The sequence below is a fragment of the Malania oleifera genome, chromosome 2 (genome assembly GCF_029873635.1).
Source record: "Malania oleifera isolate guangnan ecotype guangnan chromosome 2, ASM2987363v1, whole genome shotgun sequence".
Classification (NCBI taxonomy): domain Eukaryota; kingdom Viridiplantae; phylum Streptophyta; class Magnoliopsida; order Santalales; family Ximeniaceae; genus Malania; species Malania oleifera.
Window position 1 is genome coordinate 92,173,073 of NC_080418.1, and position 24,786 is coordinate 92,197,858.

The 24,786-nt window shown below is 35.9% G+C and overlaps 1 protein-coding gene across 1 annotated transcript in view; it reads right to left on the reverse strand.

Annotated features, from left to right (window-relative positions):
• LOC131149396 (cytochrome P450 97B2, chloroplastic) overlaps positions 1 to 24,786 on the reverse strand; it is a 155,852-nt gene that overhangs the window by 109,243 nt on the left and 21,823 nt on the right. The window contains exons 4-5 of the mRNA XM_058099821.1: positions 2,849 to 2,933; positions 160 to 398 (exon numbers count right to left, since the gene is read on the reverse strand). Coding sequence (XP_057955804.1) covers positions 160 to 398; positions 2,849 to 2,933 — 324 coding nt within the window. The remainder of the gene's footprint in view (positions 1 to 159; positions 399 to 2,848; positions 2,934 to 24,786) is intronic.

Sequence of the window (24,786 nt, forward strand, 5' to 3'; positions counted from 1 at the left end):
TAATCTGATAGAAGACATCTCAGATAATTGACAAAAAAAAAATAGAATGCAGCTGATAACACAATTTCATCTAGAGGACAGCACCATTACATGAACTGAAAGACACACAGAGCCACAACATGAATAAAATTTCTAATCATTTCATAATATGGTAAATACCTTAATGACAGGAGATTCTTTTTTAATTGAACCAAAGTCATAGTTGAAGACCCCAAGCCCAATAATATCTAGTGCCAAACTTGAAAACTCTGCTTCCAGATCCAGCTCGATTGTATTATCTCTATGCAAATTTTCCCCTTGAAAAAGATTCTCAAATTTTGCGACTGTTCTTTCTGAACAATCAGTGAATACTTTGACCATAGCTTCCAAGTATAAGGAATGGAACCCAGGAGCAATAACTGCAAATAATTTGGTAACAGATGCAAAAGAAGTCATGGTTAGATAACAGGAAGCTCCATCTCCAGAAAGCTGAAACAGAAAATATAAAGAACTTACGGTAATTAAATACCATTCCCCTAAATGAAGCAGGACATTTTTTATATTCAGGTGTTCTAATCCTCCTATATTAAAACTTAATGCGTTTTTTTCTCTACTTTTAGGGCCTTATCTCATTTAGCATAAGTATTAAATATACTGAAGAAAACCTTGTGTGAGTCCTTGTAAGTATTTTTCCTAACTGTAAGGGAAAAACACACACACACACACACACACTAAGGGGATAGAATGAAAATTGCATGGCTGCTGACAATCTCTCTAAAAAATAGAGACAATGCAACTAAGCTGCATGTGCAGCTCAATTCTTCCTTCAATTCAAATAAACATTTCAAGAAAGCCAATCTAGGTTTGCTCACTTCATCTCAACCCAAGACGAACTAAACCCTTCCAAATAAAAAGCTGAGCAAACATTTGCTCATTTTAATTGTCATAGAAAATGAATACAGGATTTAAATCCTGCACAAAAGAGAGGAAGGGAATTCTTTTTTTATTTGTTGGTTCCAGTTGGTGTGAGACAGCATGCTCCCTTGCCCACCTCTTCTTCTGTAGAGCAGCTGACCCACAAGCTTAATGCAAGCTTCAGCTTCGTTCTTGGGCTGAGCAAGTTAACCACCCTCCAAAGCCCAACCCAAAGCCAGAACCAGGATGCCCAGAAGATCAGATCAAACCAACCCAAACTGATCAAGTTCCTTTAGTTCTGAAAGTTGTCCATCCCAAGTTGCCCCCTGGAACAACTGTGACCAAATAAATATTAGTCAAAGATTTAAAATGGCACAATTATCTTATTAACCTCAATAACTATCCAAATTAACTCCAGTTACCACTTACCACTAATGATGCTTGAAGTAAGCAAAGCGGGAAAACAAAAAAAAAAAGGGGGGAGCGGGGCGCTTAAACTCCTCTTCTTTATAACCAAAATAGGGCTATTGGATCTGTTATTGGTTAATTTGGCCATTTAGCATGTGTTATAGTTATGCTTGCAAGCGAGAGCTAGTAACTATTATGGTCATTGTTATATACTTGACATGTATTATAAACAGAGGGAGAGACCTCTCATTGTGATTAGGTCATCCCATTTACCAAATAGTTCAAAGTATGGTGTTAGAGCAAGATTCAACCAAAACACAAACCAAACCCTGAACCTTATAATACTAAAGGCCTATCACGTGATTAGGTCCTCCCATTTACCCAATACTTCAAAGCATGGTATTAGAGCAAGATCCAACCTAAACACAAACCAAACCCTATATCTTAGAATCCTATGCAAGCCTGATTTTATAGGAGGATCATTCGCAAAACTGGAGACCAGAAACAAGTTTAGAAGTCACTGGAAAAATTCCTAGATGTTGCTGCCCTTTCAAAATCTCAAAAGCCCATTCATATTTTGCAAAACCAATCCCATATACAGCCTCAGAACTTGCCGATCTATAACTGTTCTGTAACTAGTAGTATATGATATCTATGCTCCTACTTGAGGGGGAGTGTTGTGTTATTTTTATCATTTAGCATGTGTTATTGCTATGTTAATAAGTGTGAGTTAGAAAGGTATTATAGTTATTGTTATGTGCTTGACATATGTCAAAAAGCATGGTATACATAGTTGGCCTGCAACCTAACAACTTAAGAATTTAGGTAAAGTGGTAATCTAACAACATATATTAAAAATAGAGAGAGAGAACAATCACTGAGACTAGGTCTTCCAATTTACCCAATACTTCAATATGATCATCCACCAATATAATTGTTTGGGAAGAAACATTCTAAAAGGTGCTAGTACATCAGCAAATTACAGTATTTATTTATGAAAAACCTTAATAAACATCACTGTTTTTTAAATTATGCAACAATTCAACTTAATTACTGAGGATATTTTACCACTTGGAAATATTAAGGAAATTATGGTGCAAAACGCTATTGCTTACAATAAGTTAGTACATACATGGCGCAAATATGCTTAGTTTCAATAACTAAGGTTATGTTTGGTTTGAGGAATGCCTATTCCCAAGAATAAATTAGTTTTAGCATGTTTGGTTATATAAGAAATTATGTTGTTACTATAAAGCAAATAATGTGAAACATTTTATGAGTCCACAATAAGGAATAGACAAGAAATAACTATTCCCAAATTTCATCATGGGGACATCTATTCCTTTCTTATTACATGTCGAAGGAAATAATTAGGAATACACGAGGAATCACAATGCTCTTAATTCCCAAAATTTAAACTATATTCCATCTTATTCCAAGGAACAACTATTCTGCCAAACCAAACGAGTTACAGTTATAATTTATAATTTAAGATAGGAAACTAGAGCAAAATGCAAAGAATATATCGCAACAGCTACTTGCTTACCTCTTCTTCTCTGCTTCCAAGTTTCAAGGTCAGCAGGAATAAGCCCTTTCCCCATTATTGGTTCTAAGATATCAGCAAGGACTCCCTAATTAAAGATATGAAAACTTAGATGCAACAGATTAGAATATGAAAAATGATCTAAAATAGCTACCTAAAATGTGAGTTTGAACTAAATTTATGTTGTTGTACATTCGTAAAGCAAATATGTAGCAAAATAGTTAAATGAGTTACTCAAGAGAGTTATATGATCCAATACTATCAATTTTTTTGGCGACAATCAGCCTATATCATGTTTTCTTGGGTCTAAATATAAACACAAATTTCCTCTTATTACAACCATGAACCAACATATCTAGAAATTTGAATTACTAGAGTTGAGTCTAATTGTTGGATACCAAGTGAAACTTATAGCATATATTCATGATTATTTTGGTCATTAACATTATTAGTATGTGCCAATGTCATGTTGGTAAGCGTGAGTTAGAAATGGCTTTATGGTCATTGAACATACTTGACATATATTATACTAATACTATTATAGACAACGGGAAAGACCTATTGCAGTGAAAAGATCTTCTATTTTACCCAATTATTCAACATCGTATCAGAGTAAGATCCGAACTAAAATCTAATTGCATAACTACCGCCAAAAAAAAACCCTAAACATCGTAATCTCACGCAAATCTGCTGCTGTAGAAGGGTCATCAACATCACCAAAGACCAGAAGCAAGTTCAGGAGTTGCTTGAAAACACCATAGTCGTCAAAAAAATTTTGGACCGGTGTCTATCCTCTTCAAAACCTCAAGAAATACTTCATATTTTTCAAAATCAACCAGATAAGAAGCCAAAGAACCTGCCTATCTTCTACCTTTTGCAAATATGACAGCCAAAAGACCCCCATGCACCACCACAGTCACCAGCCTCCACAGCGCCAGCATATGGGAGTCTTTTGAGCAGCCTTTTTGCTCCGATTTCCTCCTCCTAAATCCTCCCCTACACCATAATATCAAGTTGTTTTGTCTTGCTTTTTGTCCAAAGGTCTTACCTTTTTAAGTTGTTCATGTGCGGCATTTTGGGAATGATTGTTTGGTAATGCCCGAAGCTGTTTGTTAATGTTTATCGAGTTCATTTTGAAACAGTTGTTTTAGCTGTGTTTGTTCATCGTGTGCTTGTGGTTTGCTCCGGTGGACGAAGGTTGTGTGTGTTGGGATGGAGTCCATGAATTACATAAGCATTTGTTCACTGTGTATTTCTGATTTCTTGTTGTATTAAGGTTGAGTGTGTGATGGGATGGAGTCCCAAAATCCCAAAAATCTGTTTCCCACGTCAATTACTTATTCGGGTGAATGACATAATATAATTGCTCAGAGAAAGAATATTAAAGGTTCTTGCAATATCAGTCATTCAGTCATTCCAACAATCATCTCATCCCTTTACATCTTTTGCTCAGAAAGGTAATCCTGTACTTTGCATGTCATCTGGTACCTCTCTCACTAGTCCTTGTGTTATCAACTTTGCTTCTACTGACTTATGACAAGTGTCACCAACTTCTACCAAAAGTTACCTTGTAATAGGTCCACTACTACAGTTAAAGAAATAGGAGCAATTCCCTGTTTTCTACATTCCTAGATCTCCTTTCAATCTCATGTCTATTAGTAAAATTACAAAGCCACTAAATTGTTCAGTAACCTTCTTTTCATTTCGTTATTATTCAAAATATAAAGACAAGGAAGACGATTAGCACATGACATGTGGATAGTGGACTTTACTACTATGAGTTGCTCTCTCCTCCTATTGCCTGCAGTGTCACTGCTACACCATATCAAATCCATTGCCACCATGGTCATTGGACAAGTTAAACAACTAGTTCATTTTTTTTATAACAAAAGAAAGTACATTAGATAGAAAGAATGTACGGTACAAAGTGGGGGCAAAGAATTCACCAAACAAAGAAGATAAAATGTAAAAATAAATATAAATACACTAGATCCTAACAAAAACTAAACAAAATAAACCAAGAAACCCCCTTTTCAAACCACCATAATTTCTGAACTTTTCAAATTCACTAATTCTCTTTGACCCTTCACCTTACGAGTTTTGCCACCATCCAAACACACTTCATTTCCTCCAATATCATTCTGCTTTAAATCCATTTTATCCAAAAGAATTTGAGCTTCTATATCCTCCTTAAACTTGCTCTGCTAGTGTGGGAAAAATTCCATCCCTACACTAGAACTGATTCGCCAACCTATCATTATCAAAAATAGAAACACCCTCCAAACCTTCCAATGGGGGCGGGTGAACATAAGATAAATCCCCTAACTCATCGCAGGAGTCAAACACATACAAATATTTTTCTCGGATCACATCCAAGTATCCAACAACAGCCCCTTCAAATATAGTCAAAATCGCTATTATCATCAAATCTGAATCTGAAAAGTCTGCCCAATTCTTCACCTCCTTACCTTTTCTAATCTCATTAGAACCTCCGACATTCTTCTCAACTTGAGGAACTTCCACAATACTGAACTCACCCTCTCCTTAATACCTTTTTGTAGTTGCCTCACCATAATTTTCTCTCCTCTTCGAATATCTTTTTCATTTCAACACCCCCAATAAAAACTGCCTTTCGACAAGCATAAACCTTTTTACCTTCAAATTTATTAGTATAAGAATGACCATCAACATATCTCTCTCCCCCAACCCTGCTTCTTTTCTACTCTTTTCCGTGTCACCTTCTAAAACATCAACGAGCCTAAACACAGTTCTATTGCCACATTCTTGAATCACATTTGACCTTCTACGATCCTGAAATTCCTCCGACTCTTGGACAATTTGATTCCCATCCTTAGTAACTAGAGACTGAATAATTTTTTTATTAATTAGAGGCTGAACACATTTCCATTACCAAAAGATAACTTATTCTTTCCCGGTACTTCTTTTATGCGAAGTCGAAGCACTCATTTGGGTCTATCCATTATCTGGACCCAACAATACAGGTCTTGGGCCCTTAATTCCTGAATTATGTGCTTGTTTATCCCTGAGACATTTTTTTAGAAGTCCATAATAGGAAAGCCTTCTTTTGGATCCAATCTGCAGCCCATTTCTTCCTGTCCTGAACAATTGGCCCTTTCAAATAATTGGCCCAGTTTAGTTAAAAATGCGGTACCACCTTTTTCAATTACCTAGGGCAAGTCTAAAATGAGAAGCATGCAACCTGGCCCAAAACTCTTCATTACTTACTCCCCAAATGCAACCCTAGCTGCCTCTCCGATCATTTCAGCTCCATAGGAAACCTACCTCTTTGATCTCTTCTTCTACACCAAAAACCCTATGGCTTGCACTTGTCGAATCAAAGTCGGCAGATCTGCGATGGCCCTTGATTCATTTAGATGCAACTCGTCTCCACACTGAAGACATAGCTCTTCCTTCCTAACCTTAAAATCCTGCTTCATACAATGTAAACGGCTACCGCAACCTTCCCCTACACAAGTTTTGCCTTTCGAAACCACCTGACTCCACAATCTATGTTTTTAAAAATTATCGGCACATAAACTCTTAGATTCCTCATGAAAATCCTTTGCTAACTTACAAAAGACCCTCATGAAATTTCACCAACCTGACCTTTCTCTCTTTAAGGAGTAAAGACTAAAAACTGCTTCCCTTTCCATCCGAACCCTAACTCCAGAAACTTTCCTACCTGCATCCATTTAATCAACATCATCTTCATAATACCTAATTAAACAGATCAAAACACCCTTTGCAATCGACTGAATGCAGGTATGCCATCAGCGAACCAAGATACAGCCTCCCTAGAAAATTGGACTCTCCTACTACAAGAAACATTGTTCTTGACCATGAGCAAAGATGCAACCGCACCAACCTTATCTAATCACAGATCGAATGTTTACCTTCAATCTGGAGTTGCTTTAGCATCAGCTACCGCAAGAATTCCCATGGCATCGAACGCACAAAAGTGGGAGAGAATTATGCGCACGCAAGAGAGAAATAAACATAGCTCCCAATAACTTAAACTCAGAAAGTCCCCAAAGACTGAAATTATACCTCACATACGCTTCATGATGGAGGAGGTAATAGTCCTACATGGAGCGGGGTCTAGTCCAGAAGCCATATCGAATTATCATGTTCATCAACTCCAAACTCTCAACTCATGGACACCAACATAGGCACTGCTTTTTCTGTACCAGCATAATCGATGCAGGTGGTTGAAGACAACACAAATAGCCTTTGTTCCCATTTTGATACAAGTTGTGACAACACCATCATGCATTCCACCGCAACCTAATTATTTTTCCCAATCAATCAACAATGTCCCAATTATTGACTTGAATGTTTTTGCTAATGTAAATGTTTCCAAAGTTGACCTAAATGCAATTAGGAATATGTTTGAAATAGAAATCGGTAGATATACGATGGGGGGTGACATTCCAAGAAACATAGACCAATTGGATCAAGATGTATATGACAATGAGGAGTATGAGAGCCCAAATTTGGATGAAGACAATCTTGAAGGGCGATATTTCTAAGGCACAAGTGGCGAGTCATCACATGCTTGAAGATTCCATGATGTGTTGTCTTCTAATTTACACATATTGATTCAGATGTTCTTCGATCGTGTGACTATGATTTGCTAACAAGACCAAGTTGGAAATTTCTATTCAACAATGGCAGATAATGCAAAATCCAGAGTACAAAATTGTAGAGTCTAAACCAAACAAATGGACTTTGCAATGAAAAATATAAGTGGAAAGCAATTGTCCATTGCAACTTCGTGCTCAAATAATAAAAGCACATAGTGAGTTTGAGATTACACGAGATATAGGTCCTCACACATGTGCATCTAATGAATTCACAAGACCATGCATAACTCAACAATACAACGATTAACTCAACAATACAACGATTGCAAGGGCAATCACTATCACAGCCTTAACTGTCATAGTGAAGGATCATACAGGAAGATATGGCTAGGAAAGCAGAAGGCCATTGAAAATGCATTCAGTAATTGGAAGAAGTCCTACTAGTTGTTGCAGAAGTGGATGCAAGCTACAATTGATTCTAATCCAAATTCATGGGTCCCATGGCCATACAATGCAACCGATGTCACTAGATTGACTATGTTTGATTGCATCATTTGGGCTTTTGCCCCATCTATAACAAGGTTCCAACACTATAGGCCCATCATTACAATTAATGCAACACATCTATATAGAAAATACAAAGGTAAAATGTTTATTTCAAATGGGGTTAGTGGCAATGAGAAAATAGTCCCATTGGCCTTTGCAGCTGTGGAGAATAGTTAGGACAAGTGGGGCTAGTTTTTGTCATGCATCCAAGTGCATGTGACCTCTAGGCCTGCATGCTTAATATCATATCAACATGAGGGCATAATATCCACAATCAATAATCCACATTTGTATGTTGCTTTTGTGTTCAACATATGCCAAGCAATTTCAACATGGTATTCAATAATGCCGAACAAAAGAAAAAGGTCATTACGACAAGTTTTACAATTCAAATGTGAAAAATTTAACAAAATCATAGAGCAAATTAGTAATGCTAATGCAGATGCATTATGGTGGTTGAACAGGATTCCATTGGAAATGTGGACAATGTGTCATGATGGCGGGCACATATATGGTATAATAACTACTGATACATAGTTGACTAGTTGAGTCATTAATTGACAGAGTTCTAAAGAGGGTTCAACAACTCCCACTCAATGCACTAGCTTAAATGACGTTCTACATGAGTACGCATTATTTTGACCATCGATGTAGGACAACTGAAGTTAGTATCAGGCATGGAAGGAGCATGTGGACATCCTATGCCACGAGGATCAATTGAGCATCAACTTTATTTCATGTGAACACAACACGTCACTCTCAACACATGAATAAAAAAAGGAACAACATCCAAATCATTCGCTTAAGCAAGCACACATGCACATGCAACAAATGGCTATCATTTAAGTTACCATGTTCACATTTTATGGTTGTATGTGAAAAAGTTGCCCTCGACTGGGGACAATACATTGACCCTTGTTACAAGGTAGGACAATAGTACAAGTGTTACCAACCGCAGTTCCAACCAATTCCGCATAAGAAAACTGGCATGAACTTATGATCCCAACCCTCGGCTAGAGAGTGCAAAATGTCATCCAAAATCAACTTTCTTAACCAATGATATGGACTAGCAAGAGACAAGAGGTAAACAAAGATGTCAGGCATGTGGAGAAAAGGGACATGGTTAGCTATCATGCTTGAATGCAAAAAGATGATTTTCATTTTTGATTATTGCTTATTTCATTGCTATATTTTTTATGTAGAATTTATGTTTCCATCCATTATTATATTAATTTGTGAACAATGAAATATTCATTACTATGTATTACATTGTTATTTTGCTTCCAACATCCCTCACGAAAATGACCTAAAAATATATATATTTAGACCGTAATGAAATATTTTAATAATTTAATTAATATTGTCAAAATACCACTTCACCTAAATGCTTAAGCTATTAGGTATAGTATATCAAGCATTAACACTCCCCTGCACATGTAGCCCGGCAGCACAGTGTGCAATAAATGAACAATAAATACCCATTATAGGGAATACAATTATTTTTTATACACAACACAATAAACATGGGCAACAAGACTAGAATCTAGGACCTCTTGGTAACCAGCTCTAGTACCATGTTAGAATACCAATATACCTCAAAGCTTAAGCCGTTAGGTTGTGGACCAACAGCGTATGTCAAGCTTTAAGTGGAAGTCCAACATGGTGTTAGAGCTAGGTTGCCAGGAGATCTTGGGTTCTAGCCTTGTTGCGCACTTATTGTTTGTTTGCTAAGAATTATCTATTTCCTATAATGGGTGTTTTTTATCATTTGTTTGTCTCTCCAAGTGCTGTCGGGCTGCAAGCGCAGGGGAGTATTAAGGCCTAACACAGTTTGTTGGCCCATAACCTAACAGGTTAAGCTTTTAGGTAAAGTGGCAATCTAACAAATACTATAATTAAGTTCATAAAATAATTAAATTTTATCTTCTTTTTAATTTATTAATTAAACTAATTAGTAGGGGTACAGTTCTCCTGTTCAATGTTGGTTAAATTAATGGATTAAGGATCACATAGACACGTGCATAGGAAAAATTGTGCTGGTATTGAGAGAGTGTAGGGTAAATAATAAAGAGCACATGTTAAAAGTTTGGGTAGGAAATGTAAAAAATAATGGTCAAAAGTTCATTGTTTAAAACTATTGCCATATGTAATTTATAGGATAAACGCATGGCTGGAAGAGTATTACTACCATTATTATTGAGGGTTGGGTGGTTAGGCTATTAAATTTTTTTAATGTTTATAGGCTATACGAGTGAAGACTTCAGCAATAGCAGGAGACTTGGTTGAAACTTGAAATCAAGGGCATGGCATACAGGAGCATTTAATGCTTCAATTTATTATTAATTTTTTAGTTGACTCCTTTGAAATGAAAGAAAAAACATGTATTATTATTACCATTAACTAGGTTGAAAATTTAAATAGGTTGATAGGTTAAGCGAGTAAACCCATTTTCACCCATTTAATTTTTGGGTCTAGATGGGCTACCCATTTATGGCTTTAGCCTCCTTCTTCCTACTACTGCCAAGGGGTTTTTGAAGGTAATTTCACTTCTTCTCTTCCCTTTTTTTTTTTTTTCAATTTCTTCAGAAAAACCCATAGCCATATGGCCCATATCTTCAAAGCCTTCAAAGGAGCCCCCAATGATTTTACTAACCAACCTCATTTTTTGTAATTAGATACCTGCTCCCTAAAACACCCAATGCAAATGTCCATCCTTTTTAATGCCTCAATTCCAGGGGAGGAGGGACTGCGCCATATGGCCCATATCTTCAAAGCCTTCAAAGGAGCCCCCAATGATTTTACTAACCAACCTCATTTTTTGTAATTAGATACCTGCTCCCTAAAACACCCAATGCAAATGTCCATCCTTTTTAATGCCTCAATTCCAGGGGAGGAGGGACTGCCTATGTCCTCCATGCTGGAACTAACACTAGACAATAGCAAGATTGATTTCACTAAATTTTTGTTTCCTTGTGGGCAATGGAAATAGAATTTATTTCTCACTTGATATCGTGTGGGGTCACTGTTGGCCTAAAAAGGCTTAATCTCGTTTTGATAATGACAAAACAAGGCATCTAATTGTGCCACTAAGTGTGTATACAGGTATTATAGTATAAAAGCACAATGAAAGATGCAAAATGGAAAGCCATGAAGCACACAAGAAAATGAAAGATGGCTATTGATATGAAGCTTGGATGAAGACCAAGCCTAAGGACTTGAAGACCTAATGTGTATTGTAAAATAGGTTCATGTAAAGTACATCTCAATTGATTTTTGTTACGAAGCTCTTAGGTACTTTACATTTTTGGAAAATATTTTTACAAGTCCAAAAGGTTATTTCAAAAGGTTAAAATCATTTTTAGAATGACAAACATAAAGGAATTCATACGTTAGGATGTTCGGGCGACTTGAGGCACAGTGCTCAGTCGACTGACCGAAGCATAGTCTGAACACTGGTTTGGCATCAGAGTGTTTGGGCGACCAACACTCAGGTTCAGTCGACCGATGGCTACTACCATCGTAAAGTTCCAGACATAGTTAGTTCGGGCGACCAAACTTAGAGTAAGTCGATCGAATGGCTACTGCCAATTTTGAAATTCCTGATTTAAATTGGTTCGGCCGACCTAGCATTCAGTTTAGTCAACCGAAGTGCTGCAATAAGTTTCACAAACGGCCGAAAATCTTTTCAATTCTCAAATATTAAGTTACCAAAATACATACAATGGCTATAATTCAAACCTACATATTAATAGCTAACCCTAAATGTGTTTTAGACAAGAGAACAACACACCTATTATTGAATATCAAGGGTGATTTGCGCCGTTCTTGCAAAAAGCTTTTCTGTGTTCATATTTTCAAGCTCATAGCTTTTCAAAACTAGAAAACCTAGCCAATCTCTTCGAGCTTCATAGTAATATCATTCTGAGAGTGTATTAGAATTTATTGCGTACACATCTACTCTATTTAGAGAGTTCTTTCTATACAAACTCTTTTTGATTACTAATTTGTAACAAGCGAAAAGGGATTTTCGCTTGAGAGACTTCTTTGCCTATTGAAGGAGAGAGGCGACTCCGCCTATTGAAGGGGAGAGGCGACTCCGCCTAGTGAAGGAGTGAGGCTACTCCGCCTAAGAAAATGAGAGAGGTTACTCCACTTAAGTAAAGGAGAGAGGTTACTCCACCTAAGTAAAGGAGAGAGATGACTCCACCTATTCAATGAGGGTTTGTAAAAGGCTTCTCCGCCTACTAAAAGAAAGAGGCTTCTCCGCCTACTGAAGGAGGGATAGTGAACCCTCATAGTGGGTTGCTTGAGGCAAGGACGTAGACACGATAGCCGAACCTTGTAAAATCTTGTGTCCCTCTCTACCTTATCTCCTTCATATTTCTAAGCATATTTATTTTGAAATATATCTGCTGTGAATGCTATGAATATTTTACTATCATTGTGTTGTTGGATTAATTGTTGGAATCAATGCAACAACCTACTGCTGTAGTTAAGAATATTTTTATTGATAGAAATCAACTGTAGTTAAGCATATTTTCATTGATTGAAATCTTCTGTGAATACTACTGTTTTTAAGAAGTTTAATTACTTGTCTAAATCATAGCATAAACCTATATATAATCAAAGCATATTTTGATATACTTATTTGTTGAGAACACTGCTGTTAAGAAGTTAGATTGCGTGTGAAATAATAGTTTAAATTTATTAAGCTTCCGCATAAGTTTTTTAAAATACCAAATTCACCCCCCTCTTGGGATCACACCTCGACTTTCAGTCTCTGCATCAAAAGGAAGGCACCAGTCCCTGCCCAACCTTGCTAAGAGAATGAGTTGCTGACAGCCATGGCCTAAACTCCCACGAAACTGTTGAAATTTCCATTGAAATTTCAACGAATCATTCTAAATTTATTGACATCTCAAAATTTAGAAAAACTTGTCAAAATTTGTACTATAGAATGAAATCTCCCCAAAATTAAAATGTGAGATTTTTAGACACAAACTCGAATTTCTCTCTTAATTTTTTTTTTTTACTTTTGAAATTGTACAAAAAACAAAACTTTCAAAAACATTTTCTTTAAGCATTTACGCCTAAATTATATTATTTGTATGCTAAGTAATATTTAATTGTGAGATTTTTAGATGCAAACTTAAATTTCTCTCTTAATTTATCTTTTTTTTTTTATTGAAACAAAAAATTATTACTAGGGCTTTTGAAATTGTACGAAAAGCTAAACTTACAACAACATTTTCTTTAACCATTCATGCCTAAATTATCTTGTTTGTACGCTAAATAATATTTAATTGATTTATGAATTTCATTTATATTAACTGAATATGTATACACATATTATATCATGAATATGTTTAATACACACATTATTTTACAACTATGCACCTCATACACAACATAGACGCATTTAATCTGTACATATTAGTCCTATGACTAACATTATTATGTCTATTAACCATTCTGTTGAAATCTCGAGTATCCTTGGGTATATTGAGTAAATTAGGAAAGTAGGTATATATAGAAGATTGTATATTATTGAGAGTGATTCTGTTGGGAGATTGCTTCCATATTTAAAACCTTCGATTGTATTATATATTGTAAATTGGGATGTACAAAGATTGAATTCAAGAAATACAGAAATTTCATTCTGTTTTCATGGTATCAGAGCTAGGGTTTCTAAACCTTAGTTAGCAATGGCCGATGGCGCCATCAACAACAGAGGGTCGAGCTCCTCTGAAACTCTCGACGACAACTCTAAAGCCACCTCCATCATGGGGTTTTTCGGATCGGGTTCAATGGCGGCATCGAGGCGAGTCCGAGAACTCCCATTGCAGCCGACGAACAAGATCTGCGTCGATTGCTCGCAGAAGAACCCGCAGAGGGTGAAGAAGCATGTCAACGAGATCAGAATCGTAGAAACTCAACCAAACGGCAAATTTTAATTCCAAACCGAGTTGTCAAAAATCTTCGAAAAATCTGCTCAATCGCCACCTGGGGAAGCAGCGATTAACCATGGCGATGAAGTATCGCCGCATCCGACAGCGACCGTGAGGGAAATAGGTGGCGGAGATCCGAGATCCTATCCCAAAGATCGCGGGTCTGGCTCGGGACTTTCGACACGCTTGAAGAGGCTGCTATGGTATACGATACGATTGCGTTGCGCCTCAGGGGGCATGAGACTCCGACGAATTTCAAGTCACCTACGTTGAGAGCTCCGTCGACGTTAATTGATTTTTCAACAACTCCGGTTCGCGATTGTTGTACGGAGTCTCGGACTTTGCATCCTCTGACCTTTGTTCTTAGATTTCAAAGCACTGACGAAGAACTAAGAACAGAGTCTAAAGAGGAGGCAGAATGCCGGCCGATTCAGGAGGCCAAAATGAGTTTACCGGATGATTGTTTACTGCTGGAGCCTAGTGTCTTATATGATTTTTTTTTCGTTTTGACACACCTGTGTCGATACAATTCGATGAAATCGCTACGCCCATTGATTCTTTCACAAATATTTCTTTGGGTCTTTTAGCCCAAGGAGGTAATTTTTTGCAAGCTTTAAATATAACCTCTAGATCTAAAACTCCTTGAATTATTGATTTTGGTGCTTCTGATCACATGACTGATGCCTATCATCTTTTTTCATCATATTCACCCTGTGCTGGAAATTTGAAAGTTAAAATTACAGATGGGTCACTCTCATCTGTCGCGGGCAAAGGGAATATTCGACTCTCTAACTCCATCACACTAGAGTGCATTCTTCATGTTCCTAATTTATCCTGCAACTTACTATCCATTAGCCAGTTGACTAAGAATTCCAATTGTTATGCTAAATTTCTTCCCTCTCATTGTGTTTTTTAGACCTATCATCGGCAAAGACGATTGGCAGTGCTAAGGAGTGTGAGCCAGTTGACTAAGAATTCCAATTGTTATGCTAAATTTCTTCCCTCTCATTGTGTTTTTTAGGACCTATCATCGACAAAGACGATTGGCAGTGCTAAGGAGTGTGAGGGACTCTACTTTGAGGAGGCGAATGTGAGTAAACAATGTAAAAACTGTTATTTGTGATTCTGCATCTGTTTCTAAGGATAGTGAAATTTTGTTATGGCATTCTAGGATGGGTCATCCAAATTTTCAATATCTAAGAAGTTTATTTCCTTCCATTTTTTCAAATAAAACGTTTTCTGAATTTCAGTGTGAGATTTGTGAACTTGCAAAACACCAGCGTAATTCCTTTCCAAAATCCACATTCAAACCATCCAGACCCTTTGCTATGATTCACAGTGCTTTATGGGGGCCTTCACGCTCTCTTAATCGCACTCACATGAGATGGTTTTTCACTTTTATTGATGTTCATACTCGTATTTGTTGGGTTTACTTGTTGAAAGAAAAAATTGAAGTCCGGTCTATTTTCGTCAGTTTCCACTCCATGCTTCAAACACAATTCCAAACTCACATTCAAATTTTACGTATTGATAATGGTACGGAATATTTCAATGATATCTTGGGACATTATCTTCAAGAAAATGGAATTGTTCATCAAAGTTCCAGTGTGGATACCCTCAACCAAATGGGGTGGCTGAATGTAAAAATAGACATATTCTTGAAGTAGCTCGGGCATTGATGTTAACTACAAATATGAAAAAGTATTTTTGGGGTGATGCCATTTTGACAACTACATATCTCATTAATCGAATGCCTAGTCGGGATCTTTCTTTCGCCACTCCACTCTAGAAATTTGTGGAATGTTTTCCCAACTCTCAGCTCCACTCCAAACTCTCTCAGAAAATCTTTGGATGTACTGCCTTTGTTCATGTTCAGGCTCACAATCGGGATTAAATGGATCCTCGTTCCATTAAGTGCGTTTTTGTTGGTTACTCTCCTACTCAGAAAGACTACAAATGTTATGATCCTGTCACACAAAAATTGTACGCTAGCCTTGATGTCACATTCTTTGAAACCACTCCTTACTTCCCAAAGCCCTCTCTTCAAGGGGAGACATGGAGTGAAGATCGGTTCTTTGATTTCTTTACTGTTGATTCTGTGCCATCTTCTGAGTCTCCCATTGCATTATTTCCTGAGCCTCCCATTGCATCATTTCCTGACCTTTCATGTACAAAAGATCACTTAACCTCAGGGAGAGATGCAGAAAAACAAAACAACACAGAAATACTTGTTTACTTCAAGAAAGCCAAACACAAAGAACAGGGAGAATCTCATACCTGAGGAACCAAGATAGTCGGAACAGGTGATAGCTCCGAGCAACCATGAGTCCACGCCCTATCTCAATCAGGTAATAGATGGTCATGAGCTCCCTTCTGATAAGCCTGCACCTGATGACATCAATTTACCCATTGCAGTCAGAAAACAAACCAGGTCATGTACTCAATATCCCTGGTCAAAATACATGTCTTATGAAAGCCTGTCTACAGGATATTGTGCTTTTACCTTTAACCTTGATAGGATGAAAATTCCAAAGAATATTCAGGAAGCCCTGGAAGTTCCTGAATGGAGGGAGGTTGTCATAGAGGAAATGTGGGCCCTGGAGAAAAATGAAACTTGGGACGTTATGAATTTGCAGAGAGGGAAGAAGCCAGTTGGTTGTAAATGGGTCTTCACAGTGAAATATAAAGCTGATGGGACAATTGAACAATATAAAGCTAGACTCGTTGCAAAAGGATTTACATAGACTTATGGAATTGACTACACGGAGATATTTGTACTAGTGGCAAAATTGAATACAGTTCGGGTCCTCTTGTCCTTGGCAGCTAACTTAGATTGGTCACCACAGCAACACAACATTAGGAATGCAGTTCTAAATGGCGAGCTAGAAGAAGAAGTCTACATGACGATACCACCAGGTTTCAGTAAAAAAGGTTAAGAAAACAGAGTATGTAAACTCAAGAAGTCCTTGTGTTGGCCTAACATGGCTTTCGAATCCCGTTTTGATGAAAACAAATAAAGGATAATTTAACAAGTTATGGTTTAAGTGATGATATTTCAAGAAACCGAGTATGTCAAGTTCGAAAGGTGTAAGAATTGAAAGTCCAAAGATCACAAGTACCATAAAGCTATACTTCATTCACAGGGTGATCAAATGAAAGCACAAAGAGGTCCAAGATGGTCATGACATATGAAGCTAATACTCAAGCTCAAGGCAAAGATGATTCAAAGCAATGATATACATGAAGACTTCAAAGCTTAAAGATTTTTTAATGTCTTTAGGAAGTCTTATGTAAGTACTTCACTTTAAATATCATTTTAAATGCTTTGAAGCTCATTAGGGGTTAATATGGACTTAGGGACCTTACTTTGAAAACCTCGGAAAATACTCTTTAAAAGTATCAAAGCAAGATGGCTAAGGATTTTGAAAACAAACCTGAAAAGCAGTATTTTTATCTGTTCAGGCGACTGACCTGTGCTTGGTCAGGCGACTGACAAAATTCCTGAATTGAATTTGAACAGGCAGTGAAGGATCAGGCGACTGACCCTGTTTTGAACTGAAAAAAATACACTATGTTCAAAGGTCAGGCGAATGACTCCAAAGAGTTTAGGTGACTGACCCTCGTAAACGGCTAGTTTTTTAAATGACTTTTAAATTTCAAATTTGAGTTTCTTGTGCCCTAAACTTTATAAAAACTTGCAAAACACTCCAAGTTACTTGGGTAACACGAATTTATCACCTTTTGAGTCTATAAATACATGGCTTCTCAAATCAAATCACATACCAATAATTGAAAATAAGTTTTCAAGCTATATTGCTCACTCTCTCTCAAAGCCCTATTGCACACATATTCTTGCTAAGAATTTTCTAAGATATACCGAGTCTTTGATCACTGATCTGAGAGCAAAAACTTTTGAGTTTAATTCAAATCAAAGGAAGAAACCCGGTGACATTCTTGAGCTTCAAATTCATTCTTATTTTAAATTTACTTTGAAGTATTAGCTGTGCTTAATCTTGTACTAACCAGCTCTATCTGAGAGCACTTCTTGTACACAAGAATTCTTTCTTGTCTCTTTGTTTTCTTAATGGTTCAGGGTTATTGGATCGTTGTACCAAGCGTGGGGTATGCTTGGAGAGGGGACTCCACCCTAATTGAAGGAGGGATCGTAACGGTTTTCTTCGCCCGTAAAGAAGCGTTATAGTGGAATCCTTAGGTGGTCTTGCCTAAGGCAAGGACATAGGTTGGTATAAGCCTCATAAACGGCTAGTTTTTTAAATGACTTTTAAATTTCAAATTCGAGTTGCTTGTGCCCCAAACTTTATAGAAACTTGCAAAACACTCCAAGTTAATTGAGCAACACGAATTTATCACTTTTTGAGTCTATAAATACATGGTTTCTCAAATCAAATCACATACCAAGAATTGAAAATCAGTTTTCAAGTTATATTGCTCACTCTCTCTCAAAGCCCTCTTGCACACATATTCTTGCTGAGAATTTTCTAAGATATACTGAGTCTTTGATCACTGATCTGAGAGCAAAAACTTCTGAGTTTAATATAAAAACTTGCGAAACACTCCAAGTTACTTGGGCAACACGAATTTATCACTTTTTGAGTCTATAAATACATGGTTTCTCAAATCAAATCACATACCAAGAATTAAAAATTAGTTTTCAAGTTATATTCACTTTTTGAGTCTATAAATACATTGTTTCTCAAATCAAATCACATACCAAGAATTAAAAATCAGTTTTCAAGTTATATTGCTCACTCTCTCTCAAAGCCCTCTTGCACACATATTCTTGCTGAGAATTTTCTAAGATATACTGAGTCTTTGATCACTGATCTGAGAGCAAAAACTTTTGAGTTTAATTCAAATCAAAGGAAGAAACCCAGTGACATTCTTGAGCTTCAAATTCATTCTTATTTGATATTTACTTTGAAGTATTAGCTGTGCTTAATCTTGTACTAACCAGCTCTATCTGAGAATTTTCTAAGATATATTGAGTCTTTGATCACTGATCTGAGAGCAAAAACTTCTGAGTTTAATTCAAATCAAAGGAAGAAACCCAATGACATTCTTGAGCTTCAAATTCATTCTTATTTGATATTTACTTTGAAGTATTAGTTGTGCTTAATCTTGTACTAACTAGCTCTATCTAAGAGCACTCCTTGTATACAAGAATTCTTTCTTGTCTCTTTGTTTTCTTGATGGTTCAGGGTTATTGGATCGTTGTACCAAGCGTGGGGGTATCGCTTGGAGAGGGGGCTCCACCTTAATTGAAGGAGGGATTGTAACAGCTTGCTTCGCTCGTAAAGAAGCGTTATAGTGGAATCTTTAGGTGGTCTTGCCTAAGGCGAGGATTTTAACTGCTATAAGCCGAACCTCGTAAAATCTCGGTCTCACTCTCTACCCTTACTCTTTAATTTTTCTGCATATATAAATTGCGTGGTTGTGTATCTAAGTGCAGGAAGCTGAAAGTTGAGATTGAGAAACTTTTAATTTAAGGAAGTACGTTGATTGATCTTTTGCGGAAACCTTAAAGGGTACTCGTTGATTAATCGTTTGCGGAAACCTTGGTTAAAAGGAAGTACATAAAGTTCATAAATACAGGGCTTTTATCAAACTCTACCTTGAGTTATTCATACGCTGAATTGTTGAAAGTGCTGCTACAAAAATATTGGTTAAGTAACTTGTGATTGGTAAACTGATTGGTTGATTGGGTATTGTTTGACATTGTTGAAAGTATCACATTAAGAATCATTGGTTTGTATTTGATCAATTCATTGATTGAGTGTGGATTGTGATTGGCTTAATTAAGCATTGAAAATCAAATCATTCTTGTGTGATTAAGAAACTTACAAAAGGTAGTGAATTTAGAAAAAATATTTAAAAAAAACTTTTAAAAACCCAATTCACCCTCTCTCTTGGGACTACACCTTAGTTTTCAATTGGTATCAAGAAAGGGGTTATAGCAAATCTTAATTAGAAGCTATATAAAGATCCAAATGGCACACATAAACGTAGCTCCCTTTGGAGAGGGTCAATCCTCAACCAGTCCTAAGATCTTTTGTGGTCTTAACTACACTTTTTGGAAACAAAGAATGAAAATCTACCTACAAACCATGGACTGGAAAGCATGGAGGGTTGTCACACATGGTGATCTTATCCCTACCAAACTTGTAGATGGAAAAGAAATACTCAAAGAAGAAAAAGACATGACTGAAAACGACCATAAGATGTTGCAAGTTAACTTAAGTGCTATAAATACTTTATACTATGCTCTTGACATAAATGAATTCAATAGAGTCATGGCATGCAAAACAACAAAAGAGATATGGGACAAACTAGAGGTAACCTATGAAGGTACCGTTGATGTAAGAGATAATAGAATTGACATGCTTACTAGTGAATATGAAGATTTTAGGATGAATCCGGATGAATCAATTACAAATATGTACACTAGGTTCACTCATATCATAAACTCCCTTAATGCCTTAGGGAAAACTTACTCTACTTATGAGATGATCCGAAAAATCCTTAGAGGTCTTCCACCCATTTGGGAACCCAAAGCCACAGCTATTATGGAAGGAAGAAACCTTAACAATACCTCACTAGATAAACTGATTGGATCCCTTCTCAACTATGAGATGGCTATGAATGAAAGGAATGTTGAAAACAAAAACAAGAAATCTATCGCTCTTAAGGCTGCCAAAGAAAGCTCGAGTGAAGAAGAGGAAGATGCAAGTGAATTAGATGATGAAAAACTAGCCTTCATTACTAAAAGACTAGGTAAATTCTTTAAAAGAAATAAAAAGTTTACTAGAAAGTTTAAAGGTTCAAAAACTGAAAAAAGAGATACAAGTAAAAGGGAAAATAAGAATAAGAATGAACCCCCTACTTGTTATAATTGCGAAAAGGTTGGACATATTAAACCTAATTGTCCACAGCTAAAGAAAGACAAGAAGAAGAAAAAGAAGGCAATGAAAACTACATGGGATGATACAAGCTCAAGTGAATCGGAGAACAAATCAAGTGAACAAGAGATGGCCAACGTATGCTTCATGGCTCATAATGATGAGGTAAATTCCTACTATAGTTCATCCGAAGAATCAAGTGATGAATCATGTAGTGTGATTCATGTGAGAGTCTGCCGTCATACAAAGAAATTCAAGCTGAATTATTTGCCTTACACAATAGGTTCATAAAAGTAACTAAAAGGAACATTACCTTAAAAGAACAAAATAAATCACTTAAAAATCAACTAGGTACATCAAAATCAGTTGAAAAAGAAAAAGACTTACACATTGATGAGCTTATGAAGAAAATAAATGACTTGTCTCAAGACTTAGTTAAATTACAAGTAAATGGTGAAAGCAAGAAAGACTCAAAAATAAAAGACCTTAAAGTAAAATTGAAGACAAGGAGATGGCCAACGTATGCTTCATGGCTCATAATGATGAGGTAAATTCCTACTATAGTTCATCCGAAGAATCAAGTGATGAATCATGTAGTGATTCATGTGAGAGTCTGCCGTCATACAAAGAAATTCAAGCTAAATTATTTGCCTTACACAATAGGTTCATAAAAGTAACTAAAAGGAACATTGCCTTAAAAGAACAAAATGAATCACTTAAAAATCAACTAGATACATCAAAATCAATTGAAAAAAGAAAAAGACTCACATATTGATGAGCTTATGAAGAAAATAAATGACTTGTCTCAAGACTTAGTTAAATTACAAGTAAATGGTGAAAGCAAGAAAGACTCAAAAATAAAAGACCTTAAAGTAAAATTGAAGACAAGGAGATGGCCAACGTATGCTTCATGGCTCATAATGATGAGGTAAATTCCTACTATAGTTCATCCGAAGAATCAAGTGATGAATCATGTAGTGATTCATGTGAGAGTCTGCCGTCATACAAAGAAATTCAAGCTAAATTATTTGCCTTACACAATAGGTTCATAAAAGTAACTAAAAGGAACATTGCCTTAAAAGAACAAAATGAATCACTTAAAAATCAACTAGATACATCAAAATCAATTGAAAAAAGAAAAAGACTCACATATTGATGAGCTTATGAAGAAAATAAATGACTTGTCTCAAGACTTAGTTAAATTACAAGTAAATGGTGAAAGCAAGAAAGACTCAGAAATAAAAGACCTTAAAAGTAAAATTGAAGACAAGGAGAAAATCATTAACAATTTTACTAAAGGAAAGGAAAACTTTGAAAAATTGCTTGGAAAAAGAAAATGTCATTAGATAAAGAAGGAATAGGATTTAATAGAATTGAGAACAAAAAGAAGAAGAATCTTTACATGGGATACTTTGTTAAAGAATCAAAGTATTATGCAATCACATCTTCATCTAATATCTATCAACATACTACGTTCTTCTTATGTAAGAAAAAGGGACACATAAAATTTGATTGTCCATTTAAAAGAAAGAATGTGAAAACCAAGAAAGTTTGGAAAATTAAAGAAAACAAATATGAAATAAAGAAACCTAAGAAAGTTTGGCTACCTAAGAGTAACGTATTGAACCCTTCTTGTAGGTCTATCTTAGGACAACCTCATCTAAAGACAAATGGTACTTGGACAGCAGGTGCTCTAGGCACATGACCGAGGATAAATCCAAGTTCACCTCATTAAGGCTAAAAGATGGTGGATACGTTACATTCGGAGACAATGCCAAAGGCAAAATCATTAGGATCAGTAAGATAGGTAAAGAATCTTCCCTCGCCATTGATGACGTGTTATTGGTAGATGGATTAAAACATAGCCTATTGAGCATAAGTCAATTAAGTGACAAAGGATTTGATGTAATCTTTAAGCAAGGAAAATGTATTGTTGAAAATAGAGAAAAACAAAATATTCTATTCACCACTAGAAGAATTGATAATGTATATTGCATAAATTTTGAAAATTTAAAATCTCAAAACATCACATGCTTAGTAACTATGAATGAGGCAAGATGGTTATGGCATAGAAGGCTAGGTCATGCAAGTATGGACTTACTACCCTAGTACAAAGTTTGTTAAAGATAAAATTTGTGATGCTTGTCAATTAGGAAAACAAACTAAGACCAGCTTCAAGAAGAAGAAACACATCTCCACTAGCAAGCCCTTAGAGCTTATTCACTTAGACTTATCTGGTCCCACTAGGACTCAAAGTATAGGAGGAAAGCAATATGCTTTCATCATTGTTGATGACTACTCCAGGTACTCTTCCTAGCCTCAAAAGATGAAGCATGTTGATGACTACTTCAGGTTTACCTAGGTACTCTTCCTAGCCTCAAAACATTAATAAACTTGTGTAAAATACTTCAAAATGAAAAGAGCTATGGTGTCTTAAACATAAGAAGTAATTAGGGAAGAGAATTTAATAATAAAATGTTGAAAAATTTTGCAATGAACATGGAATTAAACATAACTTTTCAGCACCTAGAACTCCACAACAAAATGGAGTTGTTGAAAGAAAAAATAGAACCCTTCAAGAAATGGCTAGGACAATGTTAAATGAAAACAAAATACCTAAGTACTTTTGCTTGCGGTTAACACCGCAACACAAACTACCTAAGTCCATTAGATCAAGCCTAAATAAAACTCCTTATGAATTATGGAAAGGAAGAAAAACTAACATAGCTTACTTTCATGTTTTTGGGTGTAAGTGTTTTGTACTTAATGACAAAGATGACTTAGGGAAATTTGATGCTAAGTTAGATGAAGGTATCTTTCTAGGATATGTAGCAAATAGTAAAGCTTTTAGAATCTATAATAAAAGAACACTAACAATTATTGAATATTGATGTAACCTTTGATGAATCTAATCCTGTTATAAAAGAAATTGAGAATAAAGAAAAAGATGATACTTCAAAAAAACTAGAAGATCCAGAAATCAAAGAAGAAAAAGAAGAGAAAAATGAAGAAACTCCAAATGATGATCCTATAGAAAATTCAGAGCTACCAAAGGAATGGAAATATGTAAGAAATCACCCTAAAGATCAAATCATAGGAGAATCTACTAGAGAAGCAACTACTAGATCATCATTGAAGAACTTATGTAATCACTATGCATTTTTATCACAAGAAGAACCTAAAAACATAGATGAAGCTTTAAGTGATGATTCTTGGATAATAGCTATGCAAGAAGAATTGAGTCAATTTGAAAGAAATAAAGCATTGTATGGGTTAAAACAAATGGGCATTTAGGAATATAAATGATGAAAATGGCATAGTTGTAAGAAATAAAGCAAGACTTGTAGCTCAAGGATACAATCAAGAAGAAGGAATAGACTACGATGAGACTTTTGCTCCCGTAGCAAGAATGGAAGCTATTAGAATGTTGTTAGCATATGCATCTCATAAAGAATTCAAACTATATCAAATGGATGTAAAAAGTGCTTTTCTAAATATTTTATAAATGAAGAAGTTTATGTGGAACAGCCTCCTGGTTTTGAGGACATAAACAATCCCTATCATGTATTTAGATTAACAAAAGCATTGTATGGGTTAAAACAAGCTCCTAGGGCTTGGTATAAGAGACTAAGCGGATTCTTACTAGAAAATGGTTTCTCAAGAGGAAAGGTGGATAACACATTATTCATTAAGTCCAAGAATAAAGACATGTCTATCATACAAATCTATGTTGATGATATATATTTGGTGCTACAAATGATGAATTGTGTAAGGAATTTGCAAAGTGTATGCAAGCTGATTTTGAGATGAGTAAGATGGGAAAGTTAAATTACTTCTTAGGATTACAAATCAAGCAAGCTAAAAATGGAACGTTTATAAATCATTCAAAATATGTGAAAGATATGCTTAAAAAGTTTTACGTGGAA